The sequence below is a fragment of the Periophthalmus magnuspinnatus genome, chromosome 13, assembly GCF_009829125.3.
Source record: "Periophthalmus magnuspinnatus isolate fPerMag1 chromosome 13, fPerMag1.2.pri, whole genome shotgun sequence".
Lineage (NCBI taxonomy): Eukaryota > Metazoa > Chordata > Actinopteri > Gobiiformes > Gobiidae > Periophthalmus > Periophthalmus magnuspinnatus.
Genome location: NC_047138.1, coordinates 31,338,378 through 31,358,615, shown reverse-complemented (window position 1 = coordinate 31,358,615; position 20,238 = coordinate 31,338,378). Strand labels below are relative to the sequence as shown.

Here is a 20,238-nt window from a genome sequence, read left to right as displayed (position 1 = left end):
TCCTCTCTTCTCCCTCTCTCTCCTCCTCTCTCCTCCCTCCCCTCTCTTCTTCCCTCCTCTCTCTCTCTTCTTCTCTCCTCTCTCTCTCTGTTCTTCCCTCCTCTCTCTCTTCTTCCCTCCTCTCTCTCTCCTCCTCTCTCCTCCCTCTCTCTCTCTGATATAATCTGAGGTGGATGTGACTTAACGTCAGCTGGAGCTGTTGCCATGGCGACAGAGGAGAGGGCCTTAAAGAGACAGTGCACCTGATTTAAACAGTAGGTTTAAACATGAGCCTGTGTCTCAGTGTCGTTCATCACAGATTTACAAAAGTCAAACCACAGACGTTTTGTCCCTGGTCTTTTCTTCCCGTGGTTTATCTCAGATGAATAACACTGTGCGGCTCAGTGGTGAAGCAGCAGCACATATGCAACAGCCTCACACCACACTGGATAATCTCATATACAGGTCCAGGTTTAAAAGTGTTTGAGTCCTGGTTTAGTCCTGGTTTGGTCCTGGTTTGGTCCTGGTTTAGTCTTTGTTTAGTCCTGGTTTGGTCCTGGTTTATTCCTGATTCGGTCCTGGTTTGGTCCTGGTTTGGTCCTGGTTTGGTCCTGGTTTGGTCCTGGTTTGGTCTTTGTTTAGTCCTGGTTTAATCATTTAAAACATCATTAAAATGTGTTTAATTCTTCATGTCTGCAGTTATGGCATCCTCTGTCGCCATAGCGATTAAGTATTTAAGTGTTTTGAACGGGGAAAAGGTCCTCACAAAGTCGTCTGAGGCCTGTTACTTACACTCGTTAAACGAAAAAACACATCAGTATTAATATTCACTTTGGTACTTTCAAAGTTTTATTTCAAAGTCCCTCTGTTTTACTTTGAAAGTCCCTCTGTTTTACTTTGAAAGTCCCTCTGTTTTACTTTGAAAGTCCCTCTGTTTTACTTTGAAAGTCCCTCTGTTTTACTTTGAAAGTGCCTCTGTTTTACTTTGAAAGTCCCTCTGTTTTACTTTGAAAGTGCCTCAGTTTTACTTTGAAAGTGCCTCAGTTTTACTTTGAAAGTGCCTCAGTTTGTGCCCAGGTCTTTGTTTTAACATTTAAATCTGCAGAAATACGGCGGCGGCTCAAATGTCACTAATGTACAGTGAGACTACAGGAGCCCGGAGGGACAAAAGGCTCCATCTGCAAACACCACAGATCCATCCTGTTTGTTCTGGTTGGTTTGGTTTGACATCGATCTGAAACCAAACCAAATCCAGACACGAACCGGGATTAAGACCAGGACCTGGACTCGGATTAAGACCAGGACTAAGACCAGGACTAAGACCAGGACTAAGACCAGGACTAAGACCAGGACTAAGACCAGGACCAAGACCACAACTTGGACTAAGATCAGGACCAAGACCAGGACTAAGACCAGGACCAAGACCAGGACTAGAACTAAGACCATGACCAGGACTAAGACCAGGACCAGCACTAAGACCAGGACTAGAACTAAGACCATGACCAGGACTAAGACCAGGACCAGCACTAAGACCAGGACCAGCACTAAGACCAGGACCAAGACCAAGACCAGAACCGGGACCAAGACCAGTACCAAGACCAGGACTAGGATCAAGACCAGGACTAGGACCAAGACCAAGACCAGGACTAGGACTAAGCTTTGTGTAGAATCCTACAGGCTGTGAGGAGGGCTTGAATAGGGCCCAGGAGAGATCTCTAGATTACTCAAACATGGATGACATCTAAATCCTCTTCAGACGTGTTTGTGAAGAGGAACAGTGTTAGAACAAGAGAGAAAGAGACAAACAATTTAACATTTTCATAATACCTCCACTTTAAATGTTTTCGTTTTGCTGTGATGAGGAGGAGATGTCTCTGTAAATGTTAGAGATGACATCAGGTCCCTGGTCCGGTCTCAGATCCGGTCTCTGGTCCGGTCTCTGGTCCGGTCTCTGGTCCGGTCTCTGGTCCGGTCTCTGGTCTAGTCTCTAGTCTGGTCTGATGAATTTTTAATGAACGAAGTTTATGGAGAGTAATGTCTCTGACTCTGTGGTTTAAGAATCAACAAAACAAATATTCACAAACTCCTCTGCTCCTCTGCTTGGTTTAGTCCTGATTTAGTCCTGGTTTAGTCCCTGGTTCAGTCCTGGTTCAGTCCTGGTTTAGTCCTGGTTTAGTCCCTGGTTTAGTCCCTGGTTCAGTCCTGGTTCAGTCCATGTTTAGCCCTGGTTTAGTCCTGGTTTAGTCCTGGTTTAGTCCCAGTTTAGACCCGGTTTAGACCCGGTTTAGTCCTGGTTCAGTCCTGGTTTAGTCCTGGTTTAGTCCTGGTTCAGTCCTGGTTTAGTCCTGGTTTAGTCCCTGGTTTAGTCCCTGGTTTAGTCCTGGTTCAGTCCATGTTTAGCCCTGGTTTAGTCCTGGTTTAGTCCTGGTTTAGTCCCTGGTTTAGTCCTGGTTTAGTCCTGGTTTAGTCCTGGTTCAGTCCTGGTTTAGTCCTGGTTTAGTCCTGGTTTAGTCCTGATGGTTTAGTCCTGGTTTAGTCCTGGTTTAGTCCTGGTTTAGTCCTGGTTCAGTCCTGGTTTAGTCCTGGTTTAGTCCTGGTTTAGTCCTGGTTTAGTCCTGGTTTAGTCCCTGGTTTAGTCCTGGTTTAGTCCCGGTTTAGACCCGGTTTAGACCCGGTTTAGTCCTGGTTCAGTCCTGGTTTAGTCCTGGTTTAGTCCCTGGTTTAGTCCCTGGTTCAGTCCTGGTTCAGTCCATGTTTAGCCCTGGTTTAGTCCTGGTTTAGTCCTGGTTTAGTCCCAGTTTAGACCCGGTTTAGACCCGGTTTAGTCCTGGTTCAGTCCTGGTTTAGTCCTGGTTTAGTCCTGGTTCAGTCCTGGTTTAGACCCGGTTTAGTCCTGGTTCAGTCCTGGTTTAGTCCTGGTTTAGTCCCTGGTTTAGTCCCTGGTTTAGTCCTGGTTCAGTCCATGTTTAGCCCTGGTTTAGTCCTGGTTTAGTCCTGGTTTAGTCCCTGGTTTAGTCCTGGTTTAGTCCTGGTTTAGTCCTGGTTTAGTCCTGGTTTAGTCCTGGTTTAGTCCTGGTTCAGTCCTGGTTTAGTCCTGGTTTAGTCCTGGTTTAGTCCTGGTTTAGTCCTGGTTTAGTCCTGGTTTAGTCCCTGGTTTAGTCCTGGTTTAGTCCTGGTTTAGTCCCGGTTTAGACCCGGTTTAGACCCGGTTTAGTCCTGGTTCAGTCCTGGTTTAGTCCTGGTTTAGTCCTGGTTCAGTCCTGGTTTAGACCCGGTTTAGTCCTGGTTCAGTCCTGGTTTAGTCCTGGTTTAGTCCTGGTTCAGTCCTGGTTTAGACCCGGTTTAGTCCTGGTTCAGTCCTGGTTTAGTCCTGGTTTAGTCCTGGTTCAGTCCTGGTTTAGTCCTGGTTTAGTCCCTGGTTTAGTCCTGGTTTAGTCCTGGTTTAGTCCTGGTTTAGTCCTGGTTTAGTCCCAGTTTAGACCCGGTTTAGTCCTGGTTCAGTCCTGGTTTAGTCAAACCTCGTCAGTTTCTAAACAGCCTCTTTCCACATCAGAACCTCCACGTCACAGACCTGACGCGTGACACTGGGCTAAAAATACCACCAGCCGAGTCTCCCACGACGACAACAATAATAAAAATGATAATAATGATAATAATGATAATAACATTAACAATAATAACCATAATGTGATGATGTCAGAGCACAGTGTTTGAGTCACTTCAAACCAGGACTCGAGTCGCCAAAAGAATCGAAAATCAGACACAAATCGATACTAAAACTAGTATCGAAACTAGATCCTCATTTTTCACAGGAATCGATACTAAAAAGTCCCATAGACAGAAATGAGTCTGTCCTGAATCTGTTTATACTGATGTGTCTGTTTCACATGTATAAGACACATGGACCAGTGTGAACTACTGCACACTGAGGATTACACACATGTGACACACATGTAACACACACAACACACAACACACACATAACACACACAACACACACAACACACACACAACACACACAACACACACAACACATGTAACACACATTTAACACACATGTGACACACATGTAACACACAACACACACAACACACACAACACACACACAACACACACAACACACACATAACACACACAACACACACAACACACATGTAACACACACAACACACATTTAACACACATTTAACACACATGTGACACACATTTAACACACATGTGACACACATGTAAAGAGGAGTATTTACGTCTATGGGGCATTAAACACAACATATAAACATATAAACATGTTTTTGAAGCTCTGAGTCTCTTTGCTCTCTGTGCTAAGTCACCTCCCCTTCAGAGCACTGTTCTGTTCACGTGACACAGACACAAACAGTGGGATGTAAATAAACTTCACGAATCTCTCCGGCTCTTCCTCAGATTTATTTAATATTCATAGTCACGGCTCTTCCGCAATTTACACAACTAATCGATTAATTGATAGAATAAACGCCAGATTAATCGATTACCAAAATCACCGTTAGTTGCACCGCTCATTCTGAACTCACTTAGTCGATTTACCGATAATTTCACCTCCACTTTCTCCTCTCATATTTATCACGTGTTTAACGTCAGAGCCGGAGGAGCCGTGGAGGAGCCGCGCAGGAGCCGGAGGAGCCGGAGGAGCCGGAGGAGCCGGAGGAGCCGCGCAGGAGCCGCGCAGGAGCCGGAGGAGCCGGAGGAGCCGGAGGAGCCGCGCAGGAGCCGGAGGAGCCGGAGGAGCACTTGTGGATATGCAGACAGGTGCACCGCGGTGTGAAATTCTCGATAAACACGGACTCAAACTGCTTTTATTTCACGGCTTCAACATTAAACGAGTTCACGGTTCCCGTTCATCTCACGGTCACATTTTCCCGGTGCCCGGTGTCATTTCCTCCGGTGTCATTTCATTCCCGTGGCCTACCTCTCGTTTGACGCTCCATAATAGTTTTTCCTTGTACTCTTCCTCCGCGGAGCCCTCCATGCTGCTGCCCGCTCTCAGGTGCTCTCAGGCCGGGCTCAGGGTGCGCGGCTGCCCGCTCCTCCGCCCCGGTGCTGCCCGCCAGTCCGGACCGCCTCGGGGCTCCTCTCTTCGGCTCGGGTTCGGTGCGAGGGGTCGGTGTCTCTCTCCGGAGCCTCAGTGACGCTGACGTGATCCCAACGCAACGGACGTCATCAGAGAGGGAACGCCCACTTTAGAGAGAGGGAGAAAAGAGGAGAGAAAGAGAGGAGAGAGGAGAGAGGGAACGCCCACTTTAGAGAGAGAGGGAGAAAAGAGGAGAGAAAGAGAGGAGAGAGGGAACGCCCACTTTAGAGAGAGGGAGGAAAGAGGAGAGAAAGAGAGGAAAGAGGAGAGAGGGAACGCCCACTTTAGAGAGAGGGAGGAAAGAGGAGAGAAAGAGAGGAGAGAGGAGAGAGGGAACGCCCACTTTAGAGAGAGAGGGAGAAAAGAGGAGAGAAAGAGAGGAGAGAGGGAACGCCCACTTTAGAGAGAGAGGGAGAAAAGAGGAGAGAAAGAGAGGAGAGAGGGAACGCCCACTTTAGAGAGAGAGGGAGAAAAGAGGAGAGAAAGAGAGGAGAGAGAGGGAACGCCCACTTTAGAGAGAGGGAGAAAAGAGGAGAGAAAGAGAGGAGAGAGAGGGAACGCCCACTTTAGAGAGAGAGGGAGGAAAGAGGAGAGAAAGAGGAGAGAGGAGAGAGAGGGAACGCCCACTTTAGAGAGAGAGGGAGAAAAGAGGAGAGAAAGAGGAGAGAGGAGAGAGAGGGAACGCCCACTTTAGAGAGAGAGGGAGAAAAGAAGAGAGAAAGAGAGGAGAGAGGGAACGCCCACTTTAGAGAGAGAGGGAGAAAAGAGGAGAGAAAGAGAGGAGAGAGAGGGAACGCCCACTTTAGAGAGAGAGGGAGAAAAGAGGAGAGAAAGAGAGGAGAGAGAGGGAACGCCGAGAGAGGGAGGGAAGAAGAGAGTAAAGAGAGGAAAAGAGGAGAGAGGGAACGCCCACTATGGGGAGAGAGAGGAGAGAGGAAGAGAGAGGAGAGGGAATGCCCACTATGGAGAGAGATAGAGGGAAAGAGGGAGGAGGAGAAGAGAGAGAGGAGACAGAGAACACCCTCTTTAGAGAGAGAGAAGGAGAAGAGAGGGAACGCCCTCTTTAAAGAGAGAGTGGAGAGAGGAACAGAGAAAGAGGAAAGAGAGTGGATGAGAGGATAGACAGAGAGAGGGAAAGAGTGGGGGAGGAGAGAGAGGGGGAAAGAGTAAAGACGGAAAGAGCGAGAACATCCTCTTTGGAGAGAGAGACAGAAAGAGATTGATGGAAAGAGAGAAGAAGACATGAGAGAGAGGAGTGGAGAAATAGAAATACAGAGAGAGAGAGATGGAAAGAGGGAAGAAGAGGGGGAGTGGAGAAATGCAGAGGAAGAGAGAGGGAGGAAAGAGAGAGAAGGAGGAAAAACAGTTAGAAAGAGGGGGAGAGAGAGAGAATCAGGAAGGGGAAAGAGTTCACAGCAGAGACACGGACAGAGAGAGGAAAGAGAAAGGAAAACATAGAGGGATAGAGGACAGAGGGGAAGGAGAGAGGGAGAGAGGAAAAAAAGAGAGAGGAAGTAAAGAGAGAGAGGAAAGAGAAAGGAAAACAGAGGGATAGAGGACAGAGGGGAAGGAGAGAGGGAGAGAGGAAAAAAGAGAGAGGAAGTAAAGAGAGAGAGGAAAGAGAAAGGAAAACAGAGGGATAGAGGACAGAGGGGAAGGAGAGAGGGAGAGAGGAAAAGAGAGAGAGAGGAAGTAAAGAGAGAGGAAAGAGAAAGGAAAACAGAGGGATAGAGGACAGAGGGGAAGGAGAGAGGGAGAGAGGAAAAGAGAGAGGCGTGGAGATGAAAAGGGAGAGGAAGTAAAGAGAGAGAAAGGAAAGAGAAGTGAGAAAGGAGGAGAGAGAGGTGCTGATGACATTGTAAACTTTTTTCCCTTTAACTGATCCAAACAGACAAATGTTTAGTCCTGTGTGTGTCAGATGCCCTCCCTGTGTGTGTCAGATGCCCTCCCTGTGTGTCAGATGCCCTCCCTGTGTGTGTCAGATGCCCTCCCCTCCTCCTTATTCACAAAACTCATCACTTGTGCGTCCAAATGTGACGTCATCCCGTTATAAACCCAACGCATGACGTCACCTCGGTTACACAGTGTGATGAGTGCGCCCTCGTGTGGACCAAAGCTGCTACTACAACAAGCAACAGACTGTGTGTCAGATGCCCTCCCGTGTCTCTGTGTGTGTCAGATGCCCTCCCGTGTCTCTGTATGTGTGTCAGATGCCCTCCCGTCCCTCTCTGTATGTGTCAGATGCCTCCCGTCCCTCTCTGTATGTGTCAGATGCCCTCCCGTCCCTCTCTGTATGTGTCAGATGCCCTCCCGCGTCTCTGTGCGTGTGTCAGATGCCCTCCCGTGTCTCTGTGCGTGTGTCAGATGCCCTCCCGTGTCTCTGTGTGTGTCAGATGCCCTCCCGTGTCTCTGTACGTGTCAGATGCCCTCCCGTCCCTCTGATAACAGTCTTTTGGTGTTTGCTGAAGGAGTGAAGATTAACGTCTTTAGTTAATCTGTAACTCACACATGGTCAAACGCGGCTCCACGTCTCATTTTCTGGCATTTAAAAATCAGAAAACTCTCAAAACTCAAACCCACAGATGTTTTTTTCTCTGGTCTGTTCTATCAGTGACCGGGTTTTGTGTCTTGTGGTTCAAAAATAGACAAATAAAGTCGTTTCTGCTGAACAAAATTCAGCTCAAATCTTTATCAAAATCACCACATTTGAGGCTTTATAAAACTCTAAATCTGCAGGAAATACTTTTACTTTTTACTCTTTAAGTACATTTTTAAACAGGCACTTTAATACTTTTACTTAAGTAGATTTTTTCATGTGATACTTTTACTTTTACTTAAGTACTTTGTTCCTCCAGCAGTGTTTTTCTCTGTTGATTCTTGTCCAAATGAGTCTCTTCTTCTTCTGTATTTTGGAGCGGTGGAGTTTTGAGGCGGCGTTCCTCTCGGTCTCTGTGATAATGTTCCGTAATGTTCCGCCCTCTGAGGACTCAAAGATACTTTTTTATTTGACAGAGACGATGTTCTCCTCCATTTTAACTTCAAATAGTTGTGTTTAAACTGAACCTGTGTGAATTCTTCTGGCTCTTTATCAGTTCAGTCACACAGATCCATGGACACAGAGAACGAGCAGAAGCCGCCACCGCAGCCGCCGCCGCCGCCGCCACCGCCGCCACCGCCGCCACCTCCACCGACTCCAGTCATTCCAAACCCGTCCTCCACCTCCGTCGTCAGAGTTTGTCATTTCATTTGTTCCTAAATCCACCTTAAAACCACCTGCTCCCTCCTCCTCAGAGACGACCCACGGAACTGTAGCTCAAATATATTTCAAAAGGAAATCAAAGCAAAACGTGGTATTTGTAGTAAATATTGTAATGATTCTGATTGGATGTGAAACGGCGGCTCGTCTATCACATGGTGAATTATAAAAACGATGATTGAAGATGTGATTCTCAGATAAATATATAAAGTCTCTGTGTCAGTTCATGTAGAAAAATGAAGTGTGTCCATGATCAGCTGTAGTGTGAAGAGCGTTCCACATGAGGGCGCTCTAGACCGGGACTGAACCAGGACTACAGCAGGGCTAGTCCAGGCCCGGGCCCCTCCTCCTCTTCACTGTGGGAGCCGCAGGGGTTGTAGCGCCTCCTCGTGGCCTCGAGCAGCGTGTGGTCGGGCAGCGGCACGGTCTCGTATAACAGCGTGTTCAGAGTCTCCTCATAAATACGAGCTTCAGGAAACTCCACCTGGAAACACGAGTTTAAACATCACATCACTGCAGTATGTCCTCTGCATTTGACCCGCCCTCATGTGTCTCCCTCTGCGTCTGACCCGCCCCCGCGCGTCGCCCTCTGCGTCTGACCCGCCCTCGCGCGTCGCCCTCTGCGTCTGACCCGCCCTCGCGCGTCTCCTTCTGCGTCTGACATCATGTGTCTCCCTTTGCGTCTGACCCGCCCTCATGCGTCTCCCTCTGCGTCTGACCCGCCCTCATGCGTCTCCCTCTGCGTCTGACCCGCCCTCATGCGTCTCCCTCTGCGTCTGACCCGCCCTCATGCGTCTCCCTCTGCGTCTGACCCGCCCTCATGCGTCTCCCTCTGCGTCTGACCCGCCCTCATGCGTCTCCCTCTGCATTAGACCCGCCCTCCTGCGTTTGAGCCTTACCTTGGTGTGCTTCTTCTCGGTGGAGTAGACGATGGAGGTGCAGCAGACCTCGTTCAGCTTGCGTCCCTGTCCGTAGAAGGACCAGCAGCAGATCTCGTCTCCGATCACGTTTTTGATGAACTGGACTCTGGAGCTGAACTTCAGAGACAAACGCTCGAACAACTCGATGTTCTTCAAGAGGTTATCATCTGAGGAACTGAGAGAGACGGGACTGAGACGGGACTGGACCAGGACTGGACCAGGACTGGACCAAGACTGGACCAGGACTGGACCAGGACTGGACCAGGACTGGACCAGGACTGAACCAGGACTGGTCTTACCTCGTGTAGGAGTACTTATTGTTGCTTCGGTTGTACACCAACTTCACCACAGGCTGAAAACAACAGAAGTAAGAGTTTAAAATGGTGTACATGTGTCTGTGTGTCAGATGCCCTCCCTGTGTGTGTCAGATGCCCTCCCTGTGTGTGTCAGATGCCCTCCCTGTTCTTGGATTAGTTTAATGTTCAGGTTTCACTCTCTCTCAGATATTTGTCAAATACTGAACATTCAAGGAGTTTTATCCCAGTGTACCACACGGTTGCTAGGTAACAGTTACCCCTCGCGTGATGTCATGGTTTCCAACGAGGAAGTAAAATTTGAAACCTAAAAAATGTCCAAACTCGGTGTAACGATCTTAACTGTTTTAGTCACATGAGAAACCTGGACATAGGCGCTTTTAAAATAAAGTCAGAGGAGGTCAGGTGAGGTCAGGTGGGGTCAGGTGAGGTCAGGTGGGGTTTAGGTGAGGTCAGGTGGGGTTTAGGTGAGGTCAGGTGGGGTCAGGTGAGGTCAGGTGAGGTCAAAGGTCATGTGGACTTACCTTTGTGGAGGCCCTGATGACAGAATCCTCCTCTTTCCTGGAGGTGACCACAGGAATCACACACAGAGGCAGCTCCTGGCTCCCCTTCTGCTCAAAACATCAACAAGAACATCAGTGTTTCTTACTGTTCTCATCACCGTTCCCTGGGGGTGTGATGCTAACTGTGGGCACTGTTCTGTCTGCAGCTGTGTTCCGCAAGTTAAACTTTAATCTGAGCTTTGTTTTAACACAATCTGACCTTAAAGAAGTGACTTATCTCAGTGTATTTCAACCTTTTTTGAGCCACGGCACATTTTTTTCATTGAAAAAATCACGAGGCACACCATAAGCAGAAAATGTTAAAAAATGAAACTCTGCATCCTATATTTACAATATAAAGTAATTCTCATCAGATTATTTTGAGCAGGAATCAAATAAACACACAAAAAAAGCATTTTATAATAAAATAAAAATATTTCTACTCACTCAGTGTGAAACCTGATATTTTTTAGCCCAGTTAGGTGTAATTGGATAATTTCCTACGGCACACCAGACAATATCTCACGGCACACTTGTGTGCCGCGGCACAGTGGTTGAAAAACACTGACTTATCTGAACTACAACAGGTGATTTGTGCTGTTAAACAAGTCCCTCAAATAACATTACAGTCACACGCTAGCTAGCATTAGCATTAACAGTTTTTGAGTCATATACGAAAATGTACAAACATCTTGGCAATAAACATTTGACAGTTGCCAATGTGTAAAGAAAACACTGGCAAAAGGAAAATCAAAAAACTTCTCAGACAGACAAGTGCCTCCAGTTAGCCCCACCTCCCCACGATGATGACATCAGCTGTTTACCAAATGCAAAACTAATGGATCTGGGTCATGGTTAAAGCTGCACTGTGTAACTTTACAGATGGTCCATGCTTGTTACTGCTTTGCCTGAAATGTTCCACAGTATGGCATTAAATGTATCCTCCTTAAATGTATTTTTACTGCTAAAAGATGTCGATAGTGAGTGGATTCGCCTCTCCACAGATCTGACCTGTGTCTTGTTTAGTGCAGTACTTCTCACCTGCAGAGTACTTTGACAGTGCAGTACTTCTCACCTGCAGAGTACTTTGACAGTGCAGTACTTCTCACCTGCAGAGTACTTTGACAGTGCAGTACTAGCCCCTGGAGTCCGTAGTACTTGGCCTCGTTGAGGATCTCCTGGACCTGGACTCTGGACTTGGGCAGGACCAGGGACCCGTCCCTCAGGAAGTTCAAGATGGACCCAAAGTGTCTCCCACTGCGGTCGATAAGAACCCAACCTGAAGAGACAAGACCAGGACTAGACCGGGACTAGACCGGGACTAGGCCGGGACTAGACCGGGGCTAGACCGGGGCTAGACCGGGGCTAGACCGGGACTAGACCGGGACTAGACCGGGACTAGACCGGGACAAGACCGGGACAAGACCGGGACTGGACCGGAACTGGACCAGGACTAGGCCAGGACTAGACCAGGACTGGACCAGGACTGGACCAGGACTGGACCAGGACTGGACCAGGACTAGACCAATGAACATGATCGTCTTTGGAGAAATATTTATTCAAATGTGAAAATGGTCAAAACACAAAACCATCTTCAGGACTTAAGGGGAGAGTGGGGGGGGCAGGAGGGGCGGGGTCTGGAGGTATAAGGAACACTGTGATTGGTCGAACGGGTGTCCACACTTCAACCTCCGTCCCCACAGCCAGGTGTTTGTGTGTTTTAATCAGGACAGTTCTGTGTGATGTCACATGGGACCTGAAATTTCAGTGACCAAACTGACCTTGTTTGAACAAAAATTGCCAAAACACGAACATATACAGTCTATACGTATGCTAGTTGTTGTTAGCTTTACCATGACAAATTGTGAAAACTGTTCATAAACTCATCATGGTGAGTGATTAGGATGGTCTGGATGCATAAAGTGCTGGTTTAGTCCCAAATTTGATGTGATAAATAAAAAAAATAAAAAAAATATATATATATATATATATATATATATATATAATTAGATTTAAAAAAATACATAAATAAAATAAATTTAAGTGTGTACCTTCTCTGTCGATCATGACTTCAGTCTTTCCTCTGAACATGTCTCTGAGCCGAGACTCGCGTCGCGTCAAAACTCTGAGCGGGCAGAGGAAGAGAGCGCCCCCTACGTTCAGACGCACGTACTGCCCCCCCGCTGCGCCACCTGGAGTCTGTCTGCGTGTACTGCAAACGGCCCCGCACGCAGGTCGACTCTGTGCACCGCAAACAGCGCCGCCCGGTGGTGTGTGGAGGGTGTTCTCTGCAGCGCTGTCCGGAGACACCTGGACCTAAAGATGGGAGGGATTTAGGGATTTGTTTATTTGTAAAATATAAAAATGAATGTGTGTTTTTTTACTGGTCCGACACTCGTCTGAACTGAGACATAAATGATGATTCGTGGGACGTTTTACATAATCGTGATCATCGCCAACAGAGATAATCGCCCTTATATCACCTGAATGTGCAATAAAAAAAAAGACTCATCCACAGGGGAGTCGAAGGGGAGGACAAAGGGGTCCGTTGTCCGGGGCCCCGGGGTCTTAGGGGGCCCAGGTTCTTTCAGGAGCCAAACATCACAGTCCAAACACGGCGGCAGATTGAAAGGTGGAACTTACCAAACTGCAAACACTGCAAATAATTCACATATTTGTCTTCTGCAAACGACTTGATATACTGCCAATTATAAAAGCTGCTAATCCTGTAGTACAGACCTCTATAAACATGCTCTGAAATGTCCCTGTGTGTCAGATGCCCTCCCTGTCCTATCATATAGTCAAAACATAACCAAAAAAATCCCAGTAGTGCAAAGAAAAAGTAAATATAAGTTGATATAGTGATTGTCATGACAGGTCTAGACTTTGTGAATGAACCAGAGCCTGGAATGACAGTTTAAACATTTCAAATCAAAACCATCAGCTGTTGCTCCTGTTTTTGTTTGTTTTTGTTTGTTTTCGATGTCCAGTTCCTTGATTATGATACAGAATCCTCGTGTAAATGCGTCTCCAGCATCACTTTTTCCTCAAACACAAACCCGACCATGAGCGCTTTGACCGGCGTGTTCCAGGAGATGAGGCGGGAGGAGAAGTTGTGCGACGCTTTGCTCGACGTTTCCGGCGTTCGATTCCCGGTTCACAAGCTCGTTCTGTGCCACTGCAGCTCGTACTTTAAAGCTCTCTTCACCCACTGGTCCAGCCCCGACCGCCGGGTTTTTCACATCTCAAACGTGTCAGCTGACATCATGAAGGTCATCCTGGACTACTGCTACACCGGGCTGGTCCACATCACAGAGGAGAACCTCCTGGAGCTCTTTACCTCCGCTGACCACTTCGATGTGAGTGGGATTACCCGAGTCTGCTGTCGGGTCATGAAGGAGCACCTCTCCCCCGGTAACTGCGTCGGAGTCTGGCGCCTCACAAACATGTACTACTACCCCCAGCTGAACAAGCAGGTTTTCGTTTACATCCTGAAGCATTTCCAAGAGGTGGTGACCAGCTCTGAAGAATTCCTCCTTCTCTCTGCGGAAGAGCTCCATTCGATCATCGATGAAGATGAGCTGAACGTGGAGGAGGAGACCGTGGTGTTTGAGGCGGTCCTCAGATGGGTCGCACACGCTCCTCAGGAAAGGGATAAGCACATGGTCGACCTCCTCCCGAAAGTCCGTCTGGCTCTGCTCCGCCCCGACTACTTAACTAACTGCGCTCGTAGCAACAGCGTGCTCCAGAACAACCGCCGCTGTAAGGCCATGTTGATGGAGACCATACGGCTGATGTTGGACGCCCGAGCTACGAGGTTGAATTCTTCCCTGTTCCCCGCCCGTCTGGCCCGTCCTAGGCTGCCCCGTTCGTTCCTCGTGGCCATCGGCGGCTGGGGGAGAAACGGACCGACCAACAGCATCGAAGTGTATAACAACCGCACCGATCGCTGGGTGGGCGTGGCCAACAATAACGGCGCACCACGAGCCTATCACGGTACAGTGTTCCTTAACGGATGCGTGTACCAGATCGGAGGGTTCGACGGCGTTTATCAGTTCAGCACTGTCCACAAGTACGACCTCGCCAATCGCACGTGGCAAGAAGTGGCGCCCATGCATTCGCGGAGGTGCTACGTTAGCGTGTCTTGGCTGGACGGGTTCATCTACGCCATGGGGGGGTGCCAAGGACATGTGAGGCTGAGGACGGTCGAACGGTACTCTCCAGAGACCAACCAGTGGACGAGGGTTTCGCCGATGAACGAGGCGAGGAGCGACGCCAGCAGCTCGGCGTATAACGGAAAGATCTACATGTGTGGAGGCTTTAATGGCGAGCACTGTCTGGACACGGCCGAGCGCTACGACCCGCTGACCGACCAGTGGACCATGATCCCACAGATGTCCATCAGGCGCAGCGGGCTCGGCGTCGTCGTCTACGGCAACGAAATCTACGCCGTCGGTGGTTTTTCTGGGACAAACCGTTTAAACAGCGCGGAGGCCTATAACCCCAGCACCAACACGTGGCGCCCCCTACCCGCCATGCTGAGGGGGCGCAGCAACTTCGGCATCGAGGTCGTGGACGGGCGGCTGTACGTCGTGGGCGGGTATGGCGGCCACTCCACCATTCACTGGGTGGAGTGTTTTGACGCGAAAACCAGGGCGTGGACTGAGGTGAGGCGCATGGGGGCCGCTCGCTCCGCCCTCAGCTGCTCCGCGGTGTATGACCTTCCCAACATGGCCGACTACGCCGCACGCCCCTACTCCTCAAGACGCGCGGAGCTTCACTCCTTCAAATAAAACCGTCTATTAACTGGAAATGGGTTCAGTTCTGTTGTTGGAAGTTTTAAACTGTCACTGTAAACCACAATCTTACAGAACAGAAACAGGTTCCTTTACTTCTTGTTCAAAGCTACGGCGAAACTTGTTAGATCCACTTATCGTTTAGTTTATGAAACATGGAGCTATAGTTTTTGGGGTTAATATTTCTCGTGTGAACAGTTTCTTTGCGCTACTGGGAAATTTTTGGTTATTTTTTGTCTAGAGGATCAGATTTAAGCCGTAAAAGTCTGAACGAATAAGTTATCTTTTAACAATATTGTAGATTTAGGATAGTTTTTGTGGTTTAAATCTGCTCTTTTGTCTTTCAATATTATCGTTTGTGTTCACGTCAGCGATACATAAAACTTCAGAATGTTTTATCGTGACAGAGCTAGCAGGACGTAGCTTTACACGCTAACCCTACACTGCGTTAATAACAACATCAGAAGAAGTCACGACATTCCAGTTTAAGCTGCGGTGTGACCTCGATCTTTAAAAATACAGAGCAGTGGGCGGGGCTAGTGGGTAGGTGAAAACAGAGGAAGCATTTCGTTCCAACGTGACACCAGAAATATTGAATGACATGTCAAGCCAGGGTTAACAAGGGCCCTTCATCTCCGCTTGCAGTTTTAATTAAAGCACCGTATTGCAATTAGAGTCGCCGATCCCTTCACTCCCTTCGCTGAGTCGCTCCCTCTTCAGAGCACAATCAGCCACACCCCTTCCGAGTTACAGGTCAGATCAGGGAGAACGCGCACTTTTTTAAGGTATTTTCAAAACGCCAGCGACGGAGTACAAGAAATGCCGTACTGCGGAACATGCAAGCGAAAGTCGTGATGTGACGTTGGGTTTCCGTGGAGACAAGCCGATAAATCTCATCTCCTGCTTTTAACGGCTTTAATCGCGTCGTGTCCGATGAAGAATGGCGCTGGTCGACGCGTTTCTCGGGGCCGTACCTGGGGCTCCGGAGCGGGGGGCCGGCCGTGGCTCTCCTCCCGGGGACAGTGGCTCTCGGTGGGGCAGCTGTGGCCGGACATGTCCCTCTGGAGGTAGATGACCACCCGGCACACGGAGCGCAGTCGCCCCGCCGTGATGACAGGAGCAGTGACGGGGCGGAGTCGGTGCGGCGGGAGCTAGGGGGCGCTATGGAGACGGGGCGCATCAGACTGGGCTCAAGACGACCTGATGGAGAAAGAAAAAAACAAAAAAAAAGATTATAAACATCCCCCCCTCTGCGCGTCCTCAGATCTGCGCTAATTATTCAGACCCATTGATACTTTGCGGTGACATGACGCCGGGGGAGTATTTCATGTATGTCTATGGCGGAATGTTGAGCGATTTCCACGGTGACAAAGTGCACACATTAGTAAACACAGTCTCACAAGAAAAAAAACTCCATAAAAAGGTGAGAGCGGCTGACTGAAAAACTGTCGGCTAATGCTAGGTAGCGTGCTAATGCTAGGTAGCGTGTGACTGTAGTGTTATTTGGAGGGACCGAGTCAGGTGTTTATGGTCAGATTGTGTTAAAACAAAGCTCCGATTAAAGTCAGTAACAGAGCGTCAGACAGAGCAGTGCTTCATGTTAGCGTCACATCCCCAGGGAGTGTGCATGACATCATCTGCAAAGTGTTACGACCAATTTTAGATGGTAATAAATGTTTTATTCACAGTTACACCATTAGGTTCAGTTCTGCTTGTCCTGCAGTGTTTAAATCAGGGGTGACAGCGCCCTCTGCTGGATGGACTGTGCATGATTTAAATTGTTTTTAAAAACTGAGTTTATTTTAGTTTTATGGAAAACTTCAAATCTGGTGCTGCTCACGTCCACAAGAGAATCACTCTGCACTTACAAGGACTAAACCAGGACTAAACAGGGACTAAAGCGGGACTAAACCGGGACTAAAGCAGGACTAAACCAGGACTGAACCGGGACTAAACCAGGACTAAACCAGGACTAAAGCGGGACTAAACCAGGACTAAAGCGGGACTAAAGCGGGACTAAACCAGGACTAAACCAGGACTAAACCAGGACTAAACCAGGACTAAACCAGGACTAAACAGGGACTAAACAGGGACTAAACAGGGACTAAAGCAGGACTAAAGCGGGACTAAACCGGGACTAAAGCGGGACTAAAGCGGGACTAAACCAGGACTAAACCAGGACTAAAGCGGGACTAAAGCGGGACTAAAGCGGGACTAAAGGGGGACTAAAGGGGGACTAAAGCGGGACTAAAGCGGGACTAAACCGGGACTAAACCGGGACTAAAGCGGGACTAAACCGGGACTAAAGTGGGACTAAAGTGGGACTAAAGCGGGACTAAAGCAGGACTAAACCGGGACTAAACCGGGACTAAACCGGGACTAAAGCGGGACTAAAGCAAGACTAAAGCGGGACTAAACCAGGACTAAACCGGGACTAAACCGGGACTAAACCCGGACTAAACCAGGACTAAACCAGGACTAAACCAAACCTGGTGGAAACATTTCGGTCGAAATCTGGGATTAAACCAAATGTAAACTAGGTCAAAACTGGCACTAAACCAGAACTAAACCAGGTGTAAACTGGTCCAAGACCTCAGACGAGAACCAGATCTAAAAGTAGGACTAAACCTGGACTAAACTAGGTCAAAACTGGGACTAAAGCAGGTTTAAACTGGAACTAAACTAAATCTAAGCTGTTATTAAACCAGGACTAAAGGAGGACTAAAGGAGGACTAAAGGAGGACTAAACCAGGACTAAACCAGGACTACACCAAGACTAAACCGGGACTAAACCGGGACTAAACCGGGACTAAACCGGGACTAAACCGGGACTAAACCGGGACTAAAGGAGGACTAAACCAGGTCTAAACCAGGACTAAACCAGGACTAAAGTGTTTGTTTTTCCTGATCATAAATCAGATGCACTGAGCCCAAACTTTAGCCACAATCTAACACATTCTGAGAAGTTGATCATTTTAAACACTTTTCCTCGTCTGTTATCTCCCTGTAAACCGCGTGGAGGTGTCACTTCTGTATTTTTCTCATATATAAAGTTAAATTAAATGTGTTTTGTTCATGTTTGTTCATGTTTGCTCATGTTTGTTCATGTTTTGTTCATGTTTTGGCTCGTTAGCTGTTTCGTTTCGGGACAGTCGTGTTTTTTTCTCACCTTTTCTGTGTCCGGCTCCATATTTTCTTTCTTTTCTTTTCTTTCGTTTGTGACAAAATGGATCTTGCTGAAATAACTTCTTGTATAATCCGTAAAATAAAAGTTTAAATGGTGAAAACTTTCCCTAAAGTGGAATGTCCCTGCGTCTGGCGGAAGTTTGACACAAGCGTCACTGCGGCGGTACTGCCCCCTGCAGGTCTGGACACGCAACTGCACCGCACACTGCACAACACACGTGACTGTAGTGTTTAAGTTTATTAAGTTAGTTTATTTTATATATTTTTTGTATTTTTAGCATCTGTTCCATTTTATATTTTTAATACAGACCAGGTTTTTTGTCTGCAGTGTTTCAACATTTATTTATTTTATTTTATTTTACTTTTGGATTTATTACATTAAAAGTCCCATATTACACAAAATGCACTTTTATAATGCTGTTCCCTCCTCAAAAACAGACCTGGAGTTGTGTTTTGTTTCATTCACACACGTTTATTATTAGTCTGTGACATCTCCAAAGCTCAAAATGCAACGTTCCACCTTGTGATGTCATCAAGTGGTAGTTTTCAAAGTGAACAGCTCCTTTTACCTTTGGTTTAGTCGAGATTGGCAATTCCAAGACTCTCCTACAGAGCTGCTTTTATCCTATGAACCCTCGCGGCCCCTGCGCTCCTCCGGCAGCAGGCTCCTAGTCATTCCCAAAGTCAGGACACACACTCACGGAGAGGCCTCTTTCCAGTTTTATGGCCCCCGTCTATGGAACAGTCTGGAGGACCTCAGGGCCGCAGAGAACATTCAGGTTTTTAAAAGCAGGCCCATCTTTTTAGCACAGCTTTTGATTAGTATTTATCACTTTAGTTTACTTCTCTATTTATTCAGGCTGGCTAGTGTGTTTATGTTTTACTTATGTTTTATTTACTTGTTTAGCTTTGACTTATTTTATTATTTTTAATAATTTTAGATTTGCCAGTGTTTCCTCTGAGGAGCCCTCTGCACCGGGAGCTGTGGTTGGCTGTGGCTCGTGGGCCCTGGAGGTTTGGTCTTGACCTCATCTCATCTCTGGGCCCTGGGCTGGTGTCCTGTGGCTGTGGGTGACCCTGCTCCTGGTGCAGATGGTTCCTCTGGTGGTTCTCTCTCATCTGGTTCATCTTTATCCAGCCTGTTCCACTTAAACATATTTTAAATGAAACCAAAGGTATTTTCACATGTGTTGGGGTGGGGGGTGGGAGTGTGCGTTGGGGTGGGGGTGGGAGTGTGTGTTGGGGTGGGGGTGGGAGTGTGTGTTGGGGTGGGGGGTTCTCTGGTTGTGTTTATTGATGTGTTGGGGTTGGGTTGTTTGGCTGTGGGGTGGTTGTGTGGGTTTGGTGGGTGGGACTGATTTTAATGCACTGTAAAGCTCTTTGTGTTACATTTTTCTTGTATGAAAAGCGCTTTATGAAGTTTGTTGTTGTTGCTGTATCACCACATGATGACATCACAAGGTGGACCAGAGTGTTTTGAGTTTGAGAGAAGAACTCAGTCTAAATCTGCAGGTTTATGCGTTAAACATGTGAGAATGAAACAAAACACAACTCCAGGTCTGTGTGTGACGAGGAAACGACATTAAAACACATCAGAAAACAGTGTAATATGGACGTTTAAAGACACAGTGTGTAACTTTCTGGAGACCATTCCATCGGCGTAGAGTCTCAGAGTCAGGACCCACGTCGTTTGATGCTATAAAATCAACAAAAATGAAAAACACATGCTTTTATTTGTCTTTTTTTGCTAAAATGTTACGTATTATGGCTTTAATTGCAGCCTCTTTACACTTACACGGACCATCATCACCGTTTACTCGTGTTGTGTCCTCGAGCAACACACTTCCCCGCGTCAGAGCGGCTGATGGCACAGGGCGGCAGTGCTGTATCAGTCTGTCCCGGGGCAGCTGCGGCTTTCAATTTTGGACTGAATTTTAATTGTAAAGCAACTTGGAGCGTAAATGTAAATGAGACTAAAATAAATCAGATGTAATATTTAGTTTTTAAATAGTCAATCGCTATGGCAACTGTCAAACTGTCACATTTATACAGCGCTTTACATCGAAGAACCACTGACCCACACAGCCCGGCGCAGTGTGATCGCAAAGAGCGCCCGGGGAAAGCTATTTTGAATTTTA

General features: G+C 47.7%; 3 protein-coding genes across 3 annotated transcripts in view; 1 reads left to right on the top strand and 2 right to left on the bottom strand.

Moving 5' to 3' along the window:
* Window positions 1–4,984, bottom strand: part of sgsm2 (small G protein signaling modulator 2) — a 50,340-nt gene extending 45,356 nt beyond the window's left edge. Inside the window, exon 1 of the mRNA XM_055226319.1 lies at window positions 4,925–4,984. Within this exon, the coding sequence (XP_055082294.1) occupies window positions 4,925–4,984 (60 nt within the window). The remainder of the gene's footprint in view (window positions 1–4,924) is intronic.
* A 3,119-nt stretch (window positions 4,985–8,103) lies between these two features.
* Window positions 8,104–18,257, bottom strand: LOC117380760 (BTB/POZ domain-containing adapter for CUL3-mediated RhoA degradation protein 2-like). The gene is made up of 8 exons (XM_033977598.2): window positions 18,084–18,257; window positions 15,889–16,114; window positions 12,170–12,434; window positions 11,228–11,397; window positions 10,101–10,187; window positions 9,562–9,614; window positions 9,242–9,437; window positions 8,104–8,826 (listed from the first exon to the last, which is right to left on the bottom strand). Exons 2-8 carry the CDS (start codon window positions 15,967–15,969, stop codon window positions 8,656–8,658), a joined length of 1,023 nt encoding a protein of 340 aa, XP_033833489.1. The 5' UTR covers window positions 15,970–16,114; window positions 18,084–18,257; the 3' UTR covers window positions 8,104–8,655.
* Window positions 13,184–14,911, top strand: LOC117380502 (kelch-like protein 10). The gene has a single exon (XM_033977319.1). The coding sequence runs from the start codon at window positions 13,184–13,186 to the stop codon at window positions 14,909–14,911; it is 1,728 nt and encodes a 575-aa protein (XP_033833210.1).
* Window positions 18,258–20,238: the final 1,981 nt, after the last annotated feature.